The 18,670-nt window shown below is 43.3% G+C and overlaps 1 protein-coding gene across 5 annotated transcripts in view; it reads right to left on the bottom strand.

Annotated features, from left to right (window-relative positions):
• Positions 1–18,670, bottom strand: part of Psip1 (PC4 and SFRS1 interacting protein 1) — a 46,444-nt gene extending 27,774 nt beyond the window's left edge. For 4 of the 5 annotated variants that reach the window (XM_045153704.1, XM_045153724.1, XM_045153719.1 and 1 more), the window contains exons 1-4: positions 18,537–18,670; positions 17,818–18,022; positions 10,409–10,485; positions 785–923 (exon numbers count right to left, since the gene is read on the bottom strand). In XM_045153704.1, the coding sequence (XP_045009639.1) occupies positions 785–923; positions 10,409–10,485; positions 17,818–17,889 (288 nt within the window). In that variant the 5' untranslated portion in view covers positions 17,890–18,022; positions 18,537–18,670. Of the gene's footprint in view, positions 1–784; positions 924–10,408; positions 10,486–17,817; positions 18,026–18,536 lie in introns of all 5 variants that reach the window. The other variant, XM_045153711.1, reaches the window with a different exon arrangement.

An 18,670-nucleotide genomic window follows, 5' to 3' on the forward strand; every position in this document is an offset into this window, starting at 1 on the left:
CTAGAAGTTGTCAATAAAATATATATTTATTTTAAAAAATCAAAATTTAGAGCCAGGTGTGGCTTTGCAGGCAAGCGCCTTAACTGCGCTCTCTAGCCAGTAAACTCAATTCTTAATCAGTAGATTAGCACACTGTACTCTCAATCAGGAGGAACTAAACAAGTCTTTATTCTTTTAAGACCTCTTTAGCCATGAAATTAATAGCTTTAATCATTTAGACAGGGCAAGGAGAATCAAGACTCAACTACAACCTCATAAGAACACAATATAGTTCATATGGCTCTTAAACTATGTTTTCACCATGTGTGGTAGCATATAATCCCAGCATTTGGGAGGCTGAAGTAGGAGGATTGCTAAAGTTCAAGGGCAGCCTGGGACTGTAGAGTTCCAAATCAGTCTGGGTTAGAGTAAGACCCTACCTTGGGGAAAAAAAAATTTACTTTCCTATGACAATAATATTTTTCTTCAGTATTAATTTAATAATAATTTCCTTGACAATATTTTTCTCCAAAATCCAATAATAATTTAGTATTAATAGGGTACATAATCCTAAATTTTATGTATAACTCACCTGTTGGACTAGGGAAATGACTTAGCAGTTATGGCATTTGCCTGTGAAGCCTAAGGACATGGGTTCGATTCCCCAGGACCAATGTAAGTCAGATGCACAAGGGGGCACATGTGCTTGGAGTTCGTATGCAGTGGCTAGAGGCCTTGGCATGCCCATTATCACTTTCTCTCTGTGTGTCTCTTTCTTATAAATAAATAAATATTACATACTCACCTGCTGACTTGAAAATTTCACTTTTGGATTGTTATCTATCTCCCATAAACCTTCATTAAATCCTTTTCGTTTATTTGGTTTGCCATACTTCTCCTTATTCTCTGAGTATGGAAATATATCCTTTGGTCCTAAAAATGCACTGAAACATAAGTGGAAGATATGAATGTAAACAATCACAATTAAATACATAGTAAGCTATTAAAGAACACTAGTCTGTGATACATTTTAAATATATAAATTAACTGAGAGCAGTCTCACCAGGGTATGAGAAGGCTCTGATAAAGTGCTATTGCAACAAATGCTTCTAAAAGTTCTTCAGGTTCCATTACAAAATAAAGCTTCCCAAGGGCTGGAGAGATGGCTTAGCGGTTAAGCGCTTGCCTGTGAAGCCTAAGGACCCCAGTTCGAGGCTCGGTTCCCCAGGTCCCACGTTAGCCAGATGCACAAGGGGGCGCACGCGTCTGGAGTTCGTTTGCAGAGGCTGGAAGCCCTGGCGCGCCCATTCTCTCTCTCCCCCGCTATCTGTCTTTCTCTCTGTGTCTGTCGCTCTCAAATAAATAAATAAATAAAATTAAAAAAAATAAAATAAAATAAAGCTTCCCAAAAGCTGGGTATGGTGGCGCATGCCTTTAACCCCAGCACTCGGGAGGCAGAGGTAGGAGGATTGCCATGAATGGTCTGAGGCCACCCTTAGACTACATAGTGAATTCCAGCTACAGAAGACCCTACCTTGAAAAAAAAAAAAAAAAGTTTCCCTGTTTAGGGTTCGGGAGAAATGTAGAAAAAATAAATATAATTACATTTAATTCCAAATACTTTTTTTGCATCCTGTATTAAAGATTGAACCCAGGACTTCACACAAGCTAGACAAGCTATCTAACCTGTGAGGATAGAGAATGATAGATATGCACAGAAGCCATAGCAAGTTACAGAAAAATACCAGTGCCAGGGAATGGATACCTCCTTAGTGAGGTACTGGTCAGGGAGATCCATGAGGCCCCCCCAAAACAATACAATAGTCAATGCTCTTGGTTGCCCATCAGAACTGAACAGACCCCATTTGTTGAAGACATCGCACGCATCGGTTACAGCATACTGAGAAATCAAGCTGGAACTGAGATGGATGCCTCCTCCCTGCTGGCTAACCGTAATGCTGAAAAGCGCTATGCAGGATGCCAAGGAAGAATAGTAGTCAACAGACTCACCCAGCAGGGAAACTTCCAGCCATACAATTGGCCAGCCAGGCAAGATGTGCCTACCCTGTAGTAGTGGCAGGACTGTTATGGTAATAATCGCCTGATCTCTGATTGGAGTTGAGGCCTATTACACAGGAGGTATCCATACCTTATGTTGAAAATCTGGCCCAAACCCAGAGATGGGTTGGAGAGATGAATTAGGGGTTAAAGTGCTTGCCTGCCAAACCTAAGGACCCAGGTTTGATTTCCCAATACCCACATAAGCCAGATGCACAAGGTGGCACATGCATCTGGAGTTCATCTGCAGTGGCTGAAGGCCCTGGTGTGCCCATTCTCTATCTCTCAAACAAATTTAAAAAAAAAAATGCTGGGCTGGAGAGAGGGCCTAGTTGTTGAGGCGATTGCCTGCAAAGCCTAAGGACCTGGGTTCAACTTCCCACAATTTCTCAGTACCCACAGAAGCCAGATATACAAAGTGGCACATGCATCTGGAGCTCATTTGCAGTGGGTGGAGGCCCTGGTACACCCATTCTTTATCTGCTTCTTTTTCTCTCACAAATAAAAATTATTTTTTTTAATTTTTATTAACATTTTCCATGATTATAAAAAAAATCCCATGGTAATTCCCTCCCTCCCCCCCCCACCACTTTCCCCTTTGAAATTCCCTTCTCCATCATATTACCTCCCCATCTCAATCATTGTACTTACATATATACAATATCAACCTATTAAGTACCCTCTTCCCTTCCTTTCTCTTCCCTTTATGTCTCCTTTTCAACTTACTGGACCATTCTTTATCTGCTTCTTTTTCTCTCTCAAATAAAAATTATTTTTTAAGAGCCAATGGTTATGAAGTTCATAGGCCCTGGGGGAGCTACTGTTGTTTTAGTAAATAGGTAAGTTGTGCTCATCAAATTGCTGTCTTAATATTTGTATTTATGTTTATAATTAGTTCTATTCTCACTTTCAGTCACAGAACCTTCTTTCTTTTTTTTAACTTTTTAAAAATTTTTTGGTTATTTATTTTTATTTATTTGGGAGCAACAGAGAAAGAGACAGAAAGAGAGAGAGAATGGGCGTACCAGGACCTCCAGCCACTGCGAACTAACTCCAGTTGCGTGCGACCCCTTGTGCATCTGGCTAACATGGTCCTGGGAAATCGAGCCTCGAACTGGGGTCCTTAGGCTTCACAGGCAAGCACTTAACCGCTAAGCCATTTCTCCAGCCCCCTTTTTTCTTTTTAAATTTTCATTTATTTATTTGACAGAGAAAGGGGGGGGGGGAGAATAGGCGCAACAAGGCCTCTAGAAACTGCAAACGGAACTCGACGCATCTGGCTGATGTGGGTCCTGGGGAATCAAACCTGGGTCCTTAGGCTTTGCAGGCAAATGCCTTTACTGCTAAGCTATCTCTCCAGCCCCAGAGAACATTCTTTCTAAGTGGTAGCAACTGCTGGAGAGACTTAGGACTCGTTGAAGTGCTGAGAAGGAAATTACACAAAAATGCTCATTTTAGACACGAAGTACCAATTGCAAGCATAACCTCTCAGCAGCTGCTGTTACCTGTGTAGTATTGGGATCCATCAACATGTTGTCACGGATGATAGAGAAGGCCAAAAAAGACATCAGACTAGAACTAGTTGGAAAAGAAGGGCTTTGTGGAAGGGATATGATGGAGAGGGGACAAAAGAAAATAACAGGAAGTTATTATGATCAAAATAGATTTGGGGGCTGGAGGGATGGCACAGTGGTTAAGCCATTTGCCTGCAAAGCCAAAGGACCCAGGTTCGATTCCCCAGGACCCACGTTAGCCAGATGCACAGCGGGGAGCATGCATCTGGTGTTCGTCTACATTGGCTGGAGGCCCTGCCTGGGGTGGCCCATATTCTCTCTTTCTCTCTCTCTCCCTCTGTCAAATAAATAAATAAAATATTTTTTACTCAGCGGTTAAGAAAAATGAAGTTATGAAATTTGCAGAAAAATGGATGGACCTGGAAAGGATTAAACTAAGTGAGGTAACCCAGGCCCAGAAAGCCAAGCGCCACATGTTCTCTCTCATATGTGGATCCTAGCTACAGATGATTGGGCTTCTGAGTGAGAATGAAAATACTTAGTAGCAGAGGCCAGTAAGTTAAAAAGGAAGCATAAAGGGAAGAGAAAGGAAGGGAGGAGGGTACTTAATAGGTTGATATTGTACATATGTAAGTACAATGATTGTGATGGGGAGGTAATATGATGGAGAATAGAATTTCAAAGGGGGAAGTGGGGGGGGAGGAATTACCATGGGACTTTTTTTATAATCATGGAAAATGCTAATAAAAATTAATTTAAAAATCCAGAAAAAAAATAAATTAAAAAATTTATTTTGTAGGGCTGGAGAGATGGTTTGGTGGTTAAAGTGTTTGCCTGCCAAGCCAAAGACCCAGGTTCAATTCCATAGAAATTTCAGGGGGCCTGGGGAGATGGATCCATGGATAGAACATTTAGTGCATGAATATCCGGTGTTTGAGTTTGGATCCCAAACCTCTGTAAGAGCTAGATGCAGTGGTGGGCATCTTTAATACCAGCCCAATCAGAGGACAGAATGGTCTTCCAAAAAAGCTAAAGGGACAACTAGCCTAGTAAACACAGTTAGGAACAATAAAGAGAACATATCTCTTAACAAGACAGAAGGCAACTACCCAAAGTTATCCTGGCCACCACACGCTGTGGCAAATGTTTCCCTGCACGGACATATGTGAACACTATATATACAAACTCAATGGGAAAAAAAGGTTTCAGGGTTTCCGTATACACCAGGACACACTCTCTGAAATATCTGAGTGAAATACTGATCCCATATCACTATATATACACTTAAACTTAAACCTCAAATACCAAGTCAGAGCTCCAAACAAACAAAGACTATCGTCAATGTCCCCAGGACCCACATTAGCCAGATGCACAAGGGGGCACACGTATCTGGAGTTCATTTGCAGTGGCTGGCAGCCCTGGTACGCCCATTCTCTCTATCTGTCTCTTTCTCTCTCTCTCACTCTCAAATAAATGAAAATAAATTAAAAAAAAAAAAAAAAGAATTTAGGGCCCAGTATGGTAGCACATGCCTTTAATCCCAGCACTCAGGAGGCAGAGGTAGGAGGACTGCCATAAGTTCAAGGCCAACCTGAGAATACAGAGTAATTCCACTTGAGCCTGGGCTAGTGACAGCATACCTCAAAAAAAAAAAAAAAAGAAGAAGAAGAATAATTTAGGGGCTAGAAAAATGGCTTAGCGATTAAGGGATTAGCCTGCAAAGCCAAAGGATCCCCAGTTTCACTCTCCAGGACCCACATAAGCCAGATGTACAAGAGAGCACATGCATCTGGAATTCGTTTGCAGTGGCTGGAGACCCTGGCGCACCCATCACCCCACAGCTCTCTCTCACAAATAAATTAAATTAAAAAGGGGGCTACAGAGATGACTCAGCACTTAAGGTGCTTGCCTGCAAGCATAATGACATAAGTAAAGAATTTAGCGGTATAGCACTCCTAGGCATATATCCTAAGGACTCATCTCATTTCCTTAGAAGTACGTGCTCAACCATGTTTATTGCTGCTCAATTTATAAGAGCTGGGAAATGGAACCAGCCTACATGTCCCTCAACTGATGAGTGGATAATGAAGATGTGGCACATTTATACAATGGAGTTCTACTCAGCGGTAAAGAAAAATGAAGTTATAAAATCTGCAGAAAAATGGATGGACCTGGAAAGGATTATACTAAGTGAGGTAACCCAGGCCCAGAAAGCCAAACGCCACATGTTCTCTCTCATATGTGGATCCTAGCTACAGATGATTGGGCTTCTGCATGAGAAGGAAAATACTTAGTAGCAGAGGCCAGTAAGTTAAAAAAGACACATAAAGGGAAGAGAAAGGAAGGGAGGAGGACACTTAATAGGTTGATATTGTATATATGTAATTACAATGATTGTAATGGGGAGGTAATATGATGGGGAATGGAATTTCAAATGGGAAAGTGTGGGGGTGGGGAGGTAGGGAATTACCATGGGATGTATTTTATAATCATGGAAAATGTTAATAAAAATTAAAATTAAAATTAAATTAAAAAAAAAAAAGAATTTAGCTGGACATGTGAAACACATCTTTAATCCCAGCACTTGAGAGGCAGAGGTATGAGGATCACTGGTAGTTCAAGACTACCCTGAAACTACATAGTAAATTCCAGGTCTGCCTGGGCTAGAGTAAAACCCTACCTTAAAAGAAAAAATTAAAATTTAAAAATTAAGCTAGTTGTGGTTATAGTGATGTACCCCTTCAACTTTAATCCCATGGCCAGGCAAGTACCCAAAACAAAATTAAATTAAAATTTAAAAATTAAGCCAGCTGTGGTTATAGTGATGTACCCCTTTAACTGTAATCCCATGGCCAGGCAAGTACCCAAAACTTGGGAGGCAGAGGTAGGAGGATCACCATGCATTTGAGGCCACCCTGAGACTCCATAGTGAATTCCAGGTCACCTTGAGCTAGAGCTGAGACCCTACCTCAAAAAACAAACAAATAAAAACAAGTGGTTAGACTGAAGAGGTAACCATAGGCTAGGTCATACAGCCTTACACAATCAGCACTCGTAGCTAGTTGGTGGATCTTGGTCATTGGTAATGTTAAAAGGGAATTACTAAAGATTTCTGGACAGGGAAATAACATACTATAACTGGGATATGTAAATCACTCTGAACAGGGCATGGTGGCACTTGCCTTTAATTTCAGTGTTCAGAGGCTGAGGTAGGAGGATTACTCTGAGTTTGAAGCCAACCTGAGTGAGTTTCAGATTAGCCTGACTAGAGGGAGACCCTATCTTGAAACAAAGAGAATGAAGATACAAACAAAGAGAATGAAGAGAATTCCAGGAGTGATTACAGCATAAATTTGAACCATAAACAAAGAGCTAGAAGAGTAAGCCAAGTAGGATGCTTTTTTTGTTGTTTTTGTTTTTATTTTATTTTATTTTATTTTTTTGGTTTTTTGAGGTAGGGTCTCACTCTGGCCCAGACTGACTTGGAATTCACTATGGAGTCTCAGGGTGGCCTTGAACTCACAGCGATCCTACTACCTCTGCCTCCCAAATGCTGGGATTTTTAAAGGCGTGCGCCACCACGCCCGGCTTGTTGTTTTTGTTTTTGAGGTAGGGTCACCCTCTTGCCCAGGGTGACCTGGATTTAACCCTGTAGCTCCAGACTAACCTCGAACTCACAGCAATCCCTCTACCTGAGTGCTGGGATTAAAAGTGTGCACTACCACGGCTAGCTAGAATGTAATTTGAAGGAAAAGCTAAGGGTGCTGATTGGATGTGTGAAAGAAAGGGAAAGAGGGAAAAGACTTCACATACACTACAGAATTCAGGCACACCAAGATTGGTGAAGAAATGGGTCCAGGGGCTAGGGGGCTCAGTGCTTACAGGGACTACCTTACAAAGCTTAACAGCCCAGGTTCAAATCCCCAGTACCCTGGCACGCCAATGCTCACTCACTGCCTCTTGTCCCTCCCCCTTCTTCTCCTCCCTCCCTCCTTCTCTCTCTCTCTCTCTTTCTCTCTTATATACATATATATATATACACACACACATACACATATTTGAGTGAGGGGAGGTATTTTTTGGTTTTTCGAGGTAGGGTCTCACTCTAGCTCAAGGCTGACCTGGAACTCACTATGTAGTCTCAGGGTGGTCTTAAACTCACAGCAATCTTCCTACCTCTGCCTCCTAAGTGCTGGGATTAAAGGCGTGCGCCACCAGGCCAGGTCTATTTTTTTGTTTTTTGTTTTCTTTTAATTTGAGTGAGAAATAGGCAGGTGAAGAGAGAGACAGAGAGAATGCATGAACTAGGGCCTCCAGCCACTGCAAACAAACTCCAGATGCATGTGCCCTTGTACATCTGGCTTACATGGGTCCTGGGGAATCAAACCTGGGCCCTTTGGCTTCACAGCCAAGTGCCTTAACCACTAAGCCATCTCTCCAGCCCTTATTTTTTGTTTTTTTGTTTTTTTTTAAGTTTTGTTTTCTGAGGTAGGGTCTCACTCTAGCCCAAGATAACTAAGTGTTGGGATTAAAGGTAAAAGCACCATCATGCCTGGCAAAGTATATTTAAAAAAAAAAAAAAAAAGACAGATAGATAGATATGGGTCCATTTCAGAACCACCTACTAAGAACCTGGTTTAACTATGTTACAGCCAAGACAATGGTGGAAGATAATCTAATCCCAGATCCAAAAATACTTTTAGAAAACATAAATGATGAGCTGGAAAGATGGCTTAGCAGTTAAGACACTTGCCTACAAAAGCCACAGGACCTAGGTTCAATTTCCCAGGACCCATGTAAGCAGATGCACAAGGTGATGCACACATCCCAGTTCATTCACAATGGCTAAACATTCTGTTGCACCCATTCTTTTTCTCTCTCCTTGCTGTCTTCTCTCAAATAAAAATATCTTTAAAAAAAATTTTTTTAATACATGATATCACTGACACAAAATGCACAAAACTGGCAGAATAGTAGTTGCTGAGGGCTATGAAGAGGGGGGAAATTAACTAATAGGAAAGGGAGCAAATATACTAAAATCAAGTGAATTAAACACTTTTAGGGGTTGGGGATATGGCAAAGTGGTTAAAGGCACCTGTCAGCAAATGAACTAGACATTCAATCTTTGGGTTTCATAAATCACACTAATAAATGTTTATATATATTTGAGAGAGAGAGACAGACAGACAGAGAGAGGGGGAGAGAGGGAGAGAATGGGCACGCCAGGGCTTCCAGCCACTGCAGAAGGGCTCCAGATGTATGCACCACCTTGTGCATCTGGCCTACATAGGTCCTGGAGAGTCAAACTAGGGATCCTTTGGCTTTGCAGGCAAATGCCTCAACTGCTAAGCTATCTCTCCAGCCCACTTAATAAATTTATGTGAACATTTTTATAGTAGCTAATCAACATTAAACAAAATGTTTCCATCGTAGCCAGTCTTAGGAACATACAATTACAATTAGAGTGGCAACAATTTTGTTTCTCCTCATCCTAGCTAACACGTTAATTCTACAGAAAGTATTACATGGCTATTAAAATATAGGTAACAATATACTCTTTGGCATTAATGAAATATAATCCCATGTGTCTAAAAACAATAGAACAACTTTTAACTGTAACTTCTGAAAAGTTTTTCACTAAATCAGTTCTCTCTGTACAGCCACAAGGGACAGCACAGCAGTCAGTGGCTGTACTTACCATAGAAATACACAGAGGACACTACCCAGATTTCCACTTCTCATCTACCATATAACACAGCATTTTTAGCTGATAGCACAAAGGCTAAAGCAGGGGGCCAGGAAGTCCTTATAAAATACATCCATTTTACTCCTGTTGAATGCCTTGTTACTCTCATTCAGTCACTCTTGTGATTCCTGGGATACCTTTATTTTGATTAAGCAAGTATCTATTCTAATAATTAAACCTGTAGTATCTTTAATCTCTACTTTAAAAATAATAGCCCCCAGCACTGCAAAAAAAAAAAAAAAAAAAAAAAAGGCAGGCCGGGTATGGTGGCACACACCTTTAATCCCAGCACTTGGGAGGCAGAGGTAGGAGGATTACCATGAGTTTGAGGCCACCCTGAGACTACATAGTGAATTACATGTCAGCCTGAGCCAGAGTGAGACCCTACCTCAAAAAAAAAAAAAAAGAAGCTGGATGTGGTGGCGCACACCTTTAATCCCAGCACTCAGGAAGCAGAGGTAGGAGGATTGCCATGAGTTCAAGGCCACCCTGAGATTCCATAGTGAATTCCAGGTCAGCCTGGGCTAGAGTGAGACCCTACCTTGAAAAACCAAAAAAACAAAAAAGAAAAAGAAAAAAGGCTGAAGAGACGGCTTAGTGGTGAAGGCCAGCAAAGCCAAAGGACCCAGGTTCAATTCCCCAGTACCTATATAAACCCAGATGCACAGGATAGCAATATGCATCTGAAGTTTGTTTGCCATGACTAGAGGCCCAGGAGCACGTACTCTATCTGCCTCTTTCTTTCAAATATATAAAATATTTGTAAAAATAAGAAAAAACCTATCTAAAGTTCAAAGATGACTTTTAGAAGTTTTCTATTAAGGGGCAGAGAGATGGTTCAGTGGTTAAGGCACTTGCTACAAAGCCTAACAACCCAGGTTTGATTCCCCAGAACCCACAAAAAGCCAGGTATACACACACAGTGGCACATTCATCTAGAGCTCATTTGCCATGGCTAGAGTGCCCTGGTGCACCCCATTCTGTCTGTATCTGCTTGTAAATAGTTTTCTATTTATTATTTCCCACTGGAATTCTTAAATGTCTACGTGTTTTTCATTTTATGCCTAACCCCATACAAAATTAGCTCGAGTCTAAAGCTAACAGGACTTACGTCTCATGAGTTCCAAAAAAGAATATGGGTAGTTTGTTTGTAGGTGGCTTTACAGCTCCATCAGGAACTTCATCTACCTAGAAAAAGATCAGAAAAATTAAAGTCGTTTAAGCCATACATATTTTAACATTATCTGAGTAAACTCAGACTAAGACACCACAAGCTGGGCATGGTGGTGTAAGCAAGCACTTGGGAGGCAGACGTAGGAGGATTGTGTTGAGTTTGAGGCCACCCTGAGACTACACAGTGAATTCCAGGTCATCCTGGGCCAGAGTGAGAACCTACCTCAAAAAAAAAAAAAAAAAAGACACCACAAAAAAACTTGATATAATAAAATGGACCCAGCCAGGCATGATGGCACACACCTTTAATCCCAGCACTTGGGAGGCAGAGGTAGGAGGATTGCCATGAGTTCAATGCCACCCTGAGCTAGAGTGAGACCCTACTTCAGGGGGGGGGAAAAAGGACCCATTTTACAGGCCCATCATCTCAAACAAGTTCTAAAAGTATGGATTTCTCCAAAACTCATTTGGTGACAAAACCTGGGCTGACAGAAATGGGACACCTTCCAGTGAGTTGTTGGCCAAGGAAGTCCCCTGATGGCCCCAAAACATTACAGGCCATTGCCAAGCCTCTTGGTTTCCCACCAGAAATAGACCCTACTGCTGAAGATTCCACATGCTTAGAAGCTGCAAGGTCAGTGAGAAATCAAACTGCAGTTGAACCGAAAACTTCCTCCCTGTAAACCAGCTAACAGAAAGCTAGAAAAAGGCATAGTACATGCAGCCCTGTGAGAAAGAGAAGTCATCAGTGGTGAAAACAGTGTACAATGCAAGCCTCAAGTTTGGCCAGCCAGGCCAACTGAGCTAACGGGTGCAATAATGGCATGGCTGTTATGGGGGAAACCAACCACTCTCGACCTGAACTGGAGCCCCATTCCATTGGAGGGATACATGCCTACTACTGAAAACCTAGTCAAAAGCCTATAGTGGAGTTCATGAGACCTATAATGCCTGCTCTTGTCTGCCTAAATACATATATTATGCTCAGCAAACTGCTCTGTAAGTACTTTTAACATTCATACATAATGCATATACATACATACTATATATACTTTGGTTTTTCAAGCTAGGGTCTCACTTAGCTCAGGCTGACCTAGAATTCACTATGTAATCTCAAGGTGACCTCGAACTCATGGCACTCCTCCTACCACTGCCTCTGGAGTGCTGGGATTAAAGGTGTGTGCCACCACACCCAGCTTTATACCCATATATTAATGCTACTCTCACTTTTAGGTACAGAAGCTTCTCTTTTCAGATGATGGTGACCACTGGGATGACTCAAAAGATAACACAGTGCTAAGAAGACAGAGTTCAACACTGACACATCTCTATCACACCCTCCAATGCTCAGGGTCCATTGTGGAAGAGATGGTGGAAGGAATGTAAGAGCCAACGGAAGGGTACTACTCCTTATAGTGCAATTGTTCAGCCACACATTGGCCTCAATATCCATGACCTCGCAGTGCCTAGCACTACCTTTACAAGACCCTTATAACAGGAGGAAAAAATGGCATAAAAATAAAAGACAGACTGATTGCCGGGCATGGTGGTGCATGTCTTTAATCCCAGCACATGGGAGGCAGAAGTAGGAGGATCACCATGAGTTCCAGGCCACCCTAAGACTACATAGTGAAGTCCTGGTCACTCTGAGCTAGAGCAAGACCCAACCTCAAAAAAAAAAAAAAATGTAAATATGTAAATATATATATATATATATATATATACATATATATATATATATAAAATATATATGTTTATTACGTATCTGAAAGCCAGTCATGGTGGTGAGTGACTTTAATCCCAGCACTTGGGAGGCTGAGACAAGAGGATTGCCAGTCAAATGCTACAGTGAAGTCTAGGTCAGCCTGGGCTAGAATGAGACCCTGCCTTGGAAAAAATAAAAAATAAGCAGGAGGGCTGGAGAGATGGCTTAGCAGTTAAGGCACTTGCCTGCAAAGCCTCAGTACCCAGGTTCAATTCTCCAGGTCCCACGTAAGCCAGATGCACATGGTGGCACATGCGTCTGGTGTTCATTTGCAGTAGCTAGAGGCCCTGGCATGGCCATTCTCACTATCTCCCTGTCTCTAATAAATAAAATCTTAAAAAACAAATTTAAAGAACATGTTTTTTTTTTAATTTTATTTATTTATTTATTTGAGAGTGACAGACACAGAGAGAAAGACAGAGGGAGAGAGAGAGAATGGGCGCGTCAGGGCTTCCAGCCTCTGCAAACGAACTCCAGACGAGTGCGCCCCCTTGTGCATCTGGCTAACGTGGGACCTGGGGAACCAAGCCTCGAACCGGGGTCCTTAGGCTTCACAGGCAAGCGCTTAACCGCTAAGCCATCTCTCCAGCCCAAAAAACAAATTTAAGCTGGGCGTGGTGGTGCATGCCTTTAATCCCAGCACTCGGGAGGCAGAGGTAGGACTGCTGTGAGTTTGAGGCCACCCTGAGAATAGAGTGAATTCCATGTCAGCCTGGGCTACAGTGAGACCCTACCTCGAAAAAACAAAAAGAAGCAAAAAAAAAAAAAAGCTAAAATAAATAAAATAAGCAGGGACCTAGAGAGATGACTTAGCAGTTAAGGCATTTGCCTGCAAAGCCAAAGGACCTCAGTTTGATTCTCCAGGACCCACATAAGCCAGGTGCAAAAGGTGGCACATGTCTGGAGTTTGTTTTCAGTGGCTGCAGGTCCTAGCATGCCCATTCTCTCTATCTGCCTGCCTCTTTTCCTCTCTTGTGCTCTCAAATGAAAATGAAGAAAAACAGCGGGCATGGTGACCCATGTCTTCCAACCCAGCAGAGGTAGAACTGTTGAGTTGGAGGCCAGCCTGGGACTCAAAAAATAAAGCCCCTGAGTGAAACACATTATCATTTTCTTCCTTTTTCAGTTTTTTGTTTTGATTTTGCTTTTTGAAAGTAGGGTCTCACTTTAGCCTAGGCTGACCTAACTTCCTATCTCTACCTCCTGGGTGCTGGATCAAATGGATGTGCCACCACACCCAGCTGTCAATTTTCTTTTCTTTTATTTTTATTTATTTGGTTTTTCGAGGTAGGTTCTCATTCTGGCCCAGGCTGACCTGGAATTCACTATGGAGTCTCAGGATGACCTCGAACTCACGGCAATCCTCCTACCTCTGCCTCCCGAGTGCTGGGATTAAAGGCGTGCGCCACCACGCCCGGCTCTCTCTCTTTTTTTTTTTTTTATCTTGAGAGAAAAAGAGGCAGAGAAAGAATGGGTGTGCTAGAACCTTCGGCCTGCTGTGAATGAACTCCAGATGTATGCCCGCCTTTGTGCACATCTGTAACTTTGCACACTTGCATCTGGCTACATGGGACCTAGAAATTTAAACATGAGCTCTTAGGCTTCACAGGCAAGCCTCTTAACCTCTAAACCATCTCTCCAGCCCTCTATCTTTCTAATTGAGGAAGGAAGAAAGCATCAGGTGTTGTCTAACACGTCTGTGTCATGTGTTACTCTCCTTGTTCTGCCACCAGGCAGTACTGCTATCTGGCCAGAATTTTCTAGTATTTGTTTTGAATTTCATAATTTTACAAACATCTTAAACATCAATGACTTTATTGATGAAGGGCTGAACATCAAAGGACCAAATGAGTCTCTAAGCATTATAGCACAGATAGATCATGAAGGTAACTGGCCTGAATCTACAGAGAGCACCTCAAAATTCTAGACACGAAGAGAAATCATTACCAAATACTTCCAAGTGTCTTAACTTATCTGTCTATATGGTAAAGATCATTCCTGTCATTACAACCTTGTGTGAAGGCCCCAAGAATTGCAAAAAGGAAATTTTCTTGCAACTTAGGTTACACGCTCCTTTCTGCTGGCAGCTTCAGCGGCTGGGAGAACAGCCCAATACTTAAAGGCTCTTGAGGCACATGAAGAGCCTGACAGCTATGGTTGAATTCCGCAGCCAGGAACCTACATAAAGCCTGATGCAAAAAGGGGCTTTAGGAGTAGAGAGAAGGCTCAGTGGTTAAAGACACTTGCTTGCAAAGCCTAGAGACCAGGGTTCTATTCTCTAGTACCCATGTAAAGCCAGATTCACAAAGTAGGGCCTACACCTGAAGTTCATTTGCAGTAGCAGAAAACCCTGGCACTCCCAATTCATTTTCTCATTCTCTTTCTCTCCTTTCCCTCCCTTTAGTCCCCCTCCATCTATTTGCTACATACATATGCACATGTGTGTGTGTGTGTGTGTGTGTGTGTGTGTGTGTATAAAGTGGCGCAAGTGGGCTGGCCAGATAGCTCAGCAATTAAAGGCACTTGACTCTTGTCTGCAAAGCCTGATGGCCCAGGTTCAATTCCCCAGTACCCATGACAAGCCAGATGCAAAGTACAGCATGGATCTGGAGGATTTTTTTGTTTTGTTTTCCAGGAGGGTCTCCCTCTACCCCAGGCTGACCTGGAATTCACTATGTATTCTCAGGTTGACAAGAGACCTGGCATGCTCATTCTATTTCTCTATTTGTCTCTGCCTCTCTGCTTGTAAATAAATAGGTAAACAGGTAAGAATATTTGGCCCAAGTGTCTAGCATTCCATTTGCAGAAGCAAGAGACCCTGGTGCATCCTCACATGCAAGATGCAAGGATGCAAAACAAAACAAAACAAAACAAAAAAAAACTTGTTTTATGGACCAGGTGTGGTAGTGTAAGCCTTTAATTCCAGCAGGAGTATTTCCATGACTTAAAGCCACCCTGAGATTACATTCAAGGTCAGCCTGAGCTACAGCAGGACCATACCTCAAAAAACCAAAAGAAAGAAAAAAATAAAATGAGCTAAATGTGGTGGCACACGCCTGTAATCCCAGCACTTGGGAGGCAGAGATAGGAGGATCACTGTGAATTCAAAGCCATCCTGAGACTACAGAGTGAATTCCAGGTCAGCCTGAGCTAGAGTGAGACCCTACCTCAAAAAACCAAAAAATAAAATAAAATGAGAATAAGAGATGTCCTTGTGGTGGCACACACCTTTAATCCCAGTACTTGGAGGCAGAGGTAGGAGGATTTCTGTGAGTTCGAGGCCACTCTGAGACTACATAGTGAATTCCACGTCAGCCTGGGCTACAATGAAATCCTACCTCGAAAAAAAGAAAAAAAAATAAAAAGTCCCTGGACTGGGAATATGGCTCAGAGGTTAAAGGCACTTGCTCAGGAAGCCTGCTGGCCCAGGGTTTGATTCCTCGGTATGCACAATGCCAGACACACCTAGTGGCTCATGTATCTGGAGTTCTTTCGCAGGGGCAAGAGACCCTGGCTTGCAATTCTCTCTCAAATAAATAAAAACGAGAGGTCACATTTGAGAACTTAATATTCTCATCTTAGTAAAGACGACTTAAAACTTTCTGAGATTGATAAAATGTAATTTTAGATAGAATGTTAAAACTGAGGCTGAGGTAGAAGGATCACCCTGAGTTTGAGGCCACCCTGAGACTATATAGTGAATTCCAGGTCAGTCTGAGCTAGAGAGAGAGCCTACCTCAAAAAAAATTAATAATAAAAATTTTTTTCAACCACTGCTGCTTAGAATACCAATGGGAAGGTCTGAAAAAGACAAAACTTTTCTATTTCAATCCAAACGAATTCAGTAAATGCAGAACTTGTTTAATAACCAAAAGGCAATGACTTAGTCACTTCACATACTATTTGGTGTGAGGAAGACGTAGGCATTTGTGTTTGGCTACTAACTACACTGTGGCATGGAAATCTGAATATGGATGTTATCAAATAGCATCACATTCTATGACAACTCAAAATATTGATGACTCAAGGTAACTATGAAAGTGTCTTGGAAGTGATCTTAAATCCACCCAGGTCCAAAGGCTTTATTTAAGTACAAAACAGTGTTTATAAGTGTTTATAAGCAGTGTTATAAGCACATGATTATGTCACTAATGACTGAAGGATAAATTAGCCACTGCCCTTGTTTAGTATATAATGTATTTGGAAATCAAAGCATACACAAGGTTTTTTGTTTTTGTTTTTATTTTATTTTATTTTATTTTTGGCCTGGCATGGTGGTGCAAGTGTTTAATACCACCAGTCCAGAGGCAGAGGCCAGCCTGAGACTACAGAGTGAATTACAAGGTCAGCCTAGGCAACCAGAAGCATGTTAGAATACTACATACGTAAGATATGGTGGAGGACTGCTCAGTAAGACTACCAAAAAAGTACACTTATAGACCAGAGGGGAGAAAGTTTTACAAGTTAAAAAACTGGAGTCCATACAGATTGGAAGGGGGGAGTGATCATTTTATACTTGGATGTCCCACTCAACTCCTTACACATGACTGCTCTTTAAGAGGCAATTTTTACCCATTGTTCTCGCCAGATAATGATCTGGGAACTGATAAACCTCAACATTTTTTAGGTACTAGCCATCAAAAACACTTCTCTTTTGAAAATGGAGCTGAGGTGTTTATATAGTCACAACTCCTAAATGTCTCAAACCATCTAGGATCCTTAATTACTACTTCTCTACACAATGAAATGTGAATCCAGAGTTTGGTCCACTCCTTTCACCTATAGGGAACAAAGAAAGTGAAACAACTTCTTCAAGGTCATGAAGTAGTAACATGCAAGCCTGATGTGGTGGCGCACGATTTTAATCCCAGCACTCAGGAGGCAGAGGCAGAAGGACTGCCATGAGTTCAAGGCCACCCTGAGACTACATACTGAATTCCAGGTCAGCCTAGGGTAGACTGAGACCCTACTTTGAAAAACCAAAGAAACAAAAAGAAGTAACATGCAGAAGAAAGTGGTAATACATTTTCTAGATCATCTTGGTCCTGATTTACTGTAAAATTTTCAAAAGAATCAAATCCAGAGACATCAAGTATAAATCACATATTAAGGGTGGAAGAGAAAAAAACCTGCAAATGCAAATTAACCACTTCTGGCATCCAAGAGTTTGTAATTTACAACAATTTCATTGGCGCTTTTTATTTCATTCAAAACTAGGGAAACAGTAATGTTTCACTAAATTTTAAACACAAAATTACAACTGGATTTCACCTACAATGGAAACATTAGCTGAACGGCATTCCCCCCATAGTTCCTATAAAGATCATCTGCCCAAAAACAAGTCATAGGAAACCCACAGGTATGTCATGAAACCCGGACTTTTACAGTTACATGGTATACTGAGGGTTGAAAGGAGGAACTCAAGTAAAAGGTCAGTTTACAAGTAACAGTAAAGAAAAACGAGAAAGAGAGGTCAGAAGGGAAAATTTAAAAAATGGTTGGCTGCAAGCAGGCCTCTGGCTAGGAGGCAGCACCGGCTAAACGCGGGGCGGGGGGGGGGGGGAGGGCTGCAAATCACTTACCCGAGCCGGCCAATGAGGGTAACCTTTCATCTTGGCAAAGATGAGGTCTCCAGGTTTGAAATCGCGAGTCATCTTTCCGGGGGCGAAGCCTGGGGTCCTGAAGCCAGAAGGTGGTGAGCTCGGGTGGGGACCTAGAGGTGCGAGGGCGGATGGAAGCCCAGGATCGGGGGGCCGGGGACGGATGCCTCGGGGCGTTGAGACGCGGCTGCTGGGAACAGCAGGGAGGACGGTTAAAGCGCTGAGACCCGGAGGGAGGGACGTGGGGAGGGGGGAGGGGCGCAGAGGAGTGGAGGGGAGGCGAGGGGAAAGGAGAAGGGGGGAGGGGACGGCGGGAGGAGGCCGCCTCTCGCTCCTCAGCCCCAGTGCGGCCTCCGCAGCCCCCCGGCCGCCGCTCCCGCCCGGCGCCGACCCCTCCTCAAAGCCGCCGCCGCCGCCGCCACCTGCGGCAGGGATGCTGCGGGGCCGCCGATCCCTTCCTCCCACCCCCTCTCTCTCCTCGGGTCCTTCCCCGCGGGGCTGAGCCCCACGAGGGAGGGGGCGCAGCGGAAAGGATGGGAAGAAAGGAAAGGATGGGCCGAGCAGCAAGAGCGTCACCTTCCCGCCGCACGGCCGCCCCCGCGGCCCCCACTCCCCGCACCCGGCCGGGCCGCGTCCACTTGCCCGCCACGGGCTGCGGAGGCCGGCGGGGGGGGCGGGGCGGGCGGCCGCCGCCAGCTCACCTGCCGAGGCGCGGGTGCTGGGGCTGCGGTGGCGGGCTGGCCGCCTCTGCCCGCGTCCACGAGAGCCACCTGCGCCACCAGCTGCCGCAGAGGCGTCTCAACGGCCGACACTAGCCACCGCCACTGCCGCCGCC

Source organism: Jaculus jaculus, chromosome 1, assembly GCF_020740685.1.
Source record: "Jaculus jaculus isolate mJacJac1 chromosome 1, mJacJac1.mat.Y.cur, whole genome shotgun sequence".
Taxonomy (NCBI): domain Eukaryota; kingdom Metazoa; phylum Chordata; class Mammalia; order Rodentia; family Dipodidae; genus Jaculus; species Jaculus jaculus.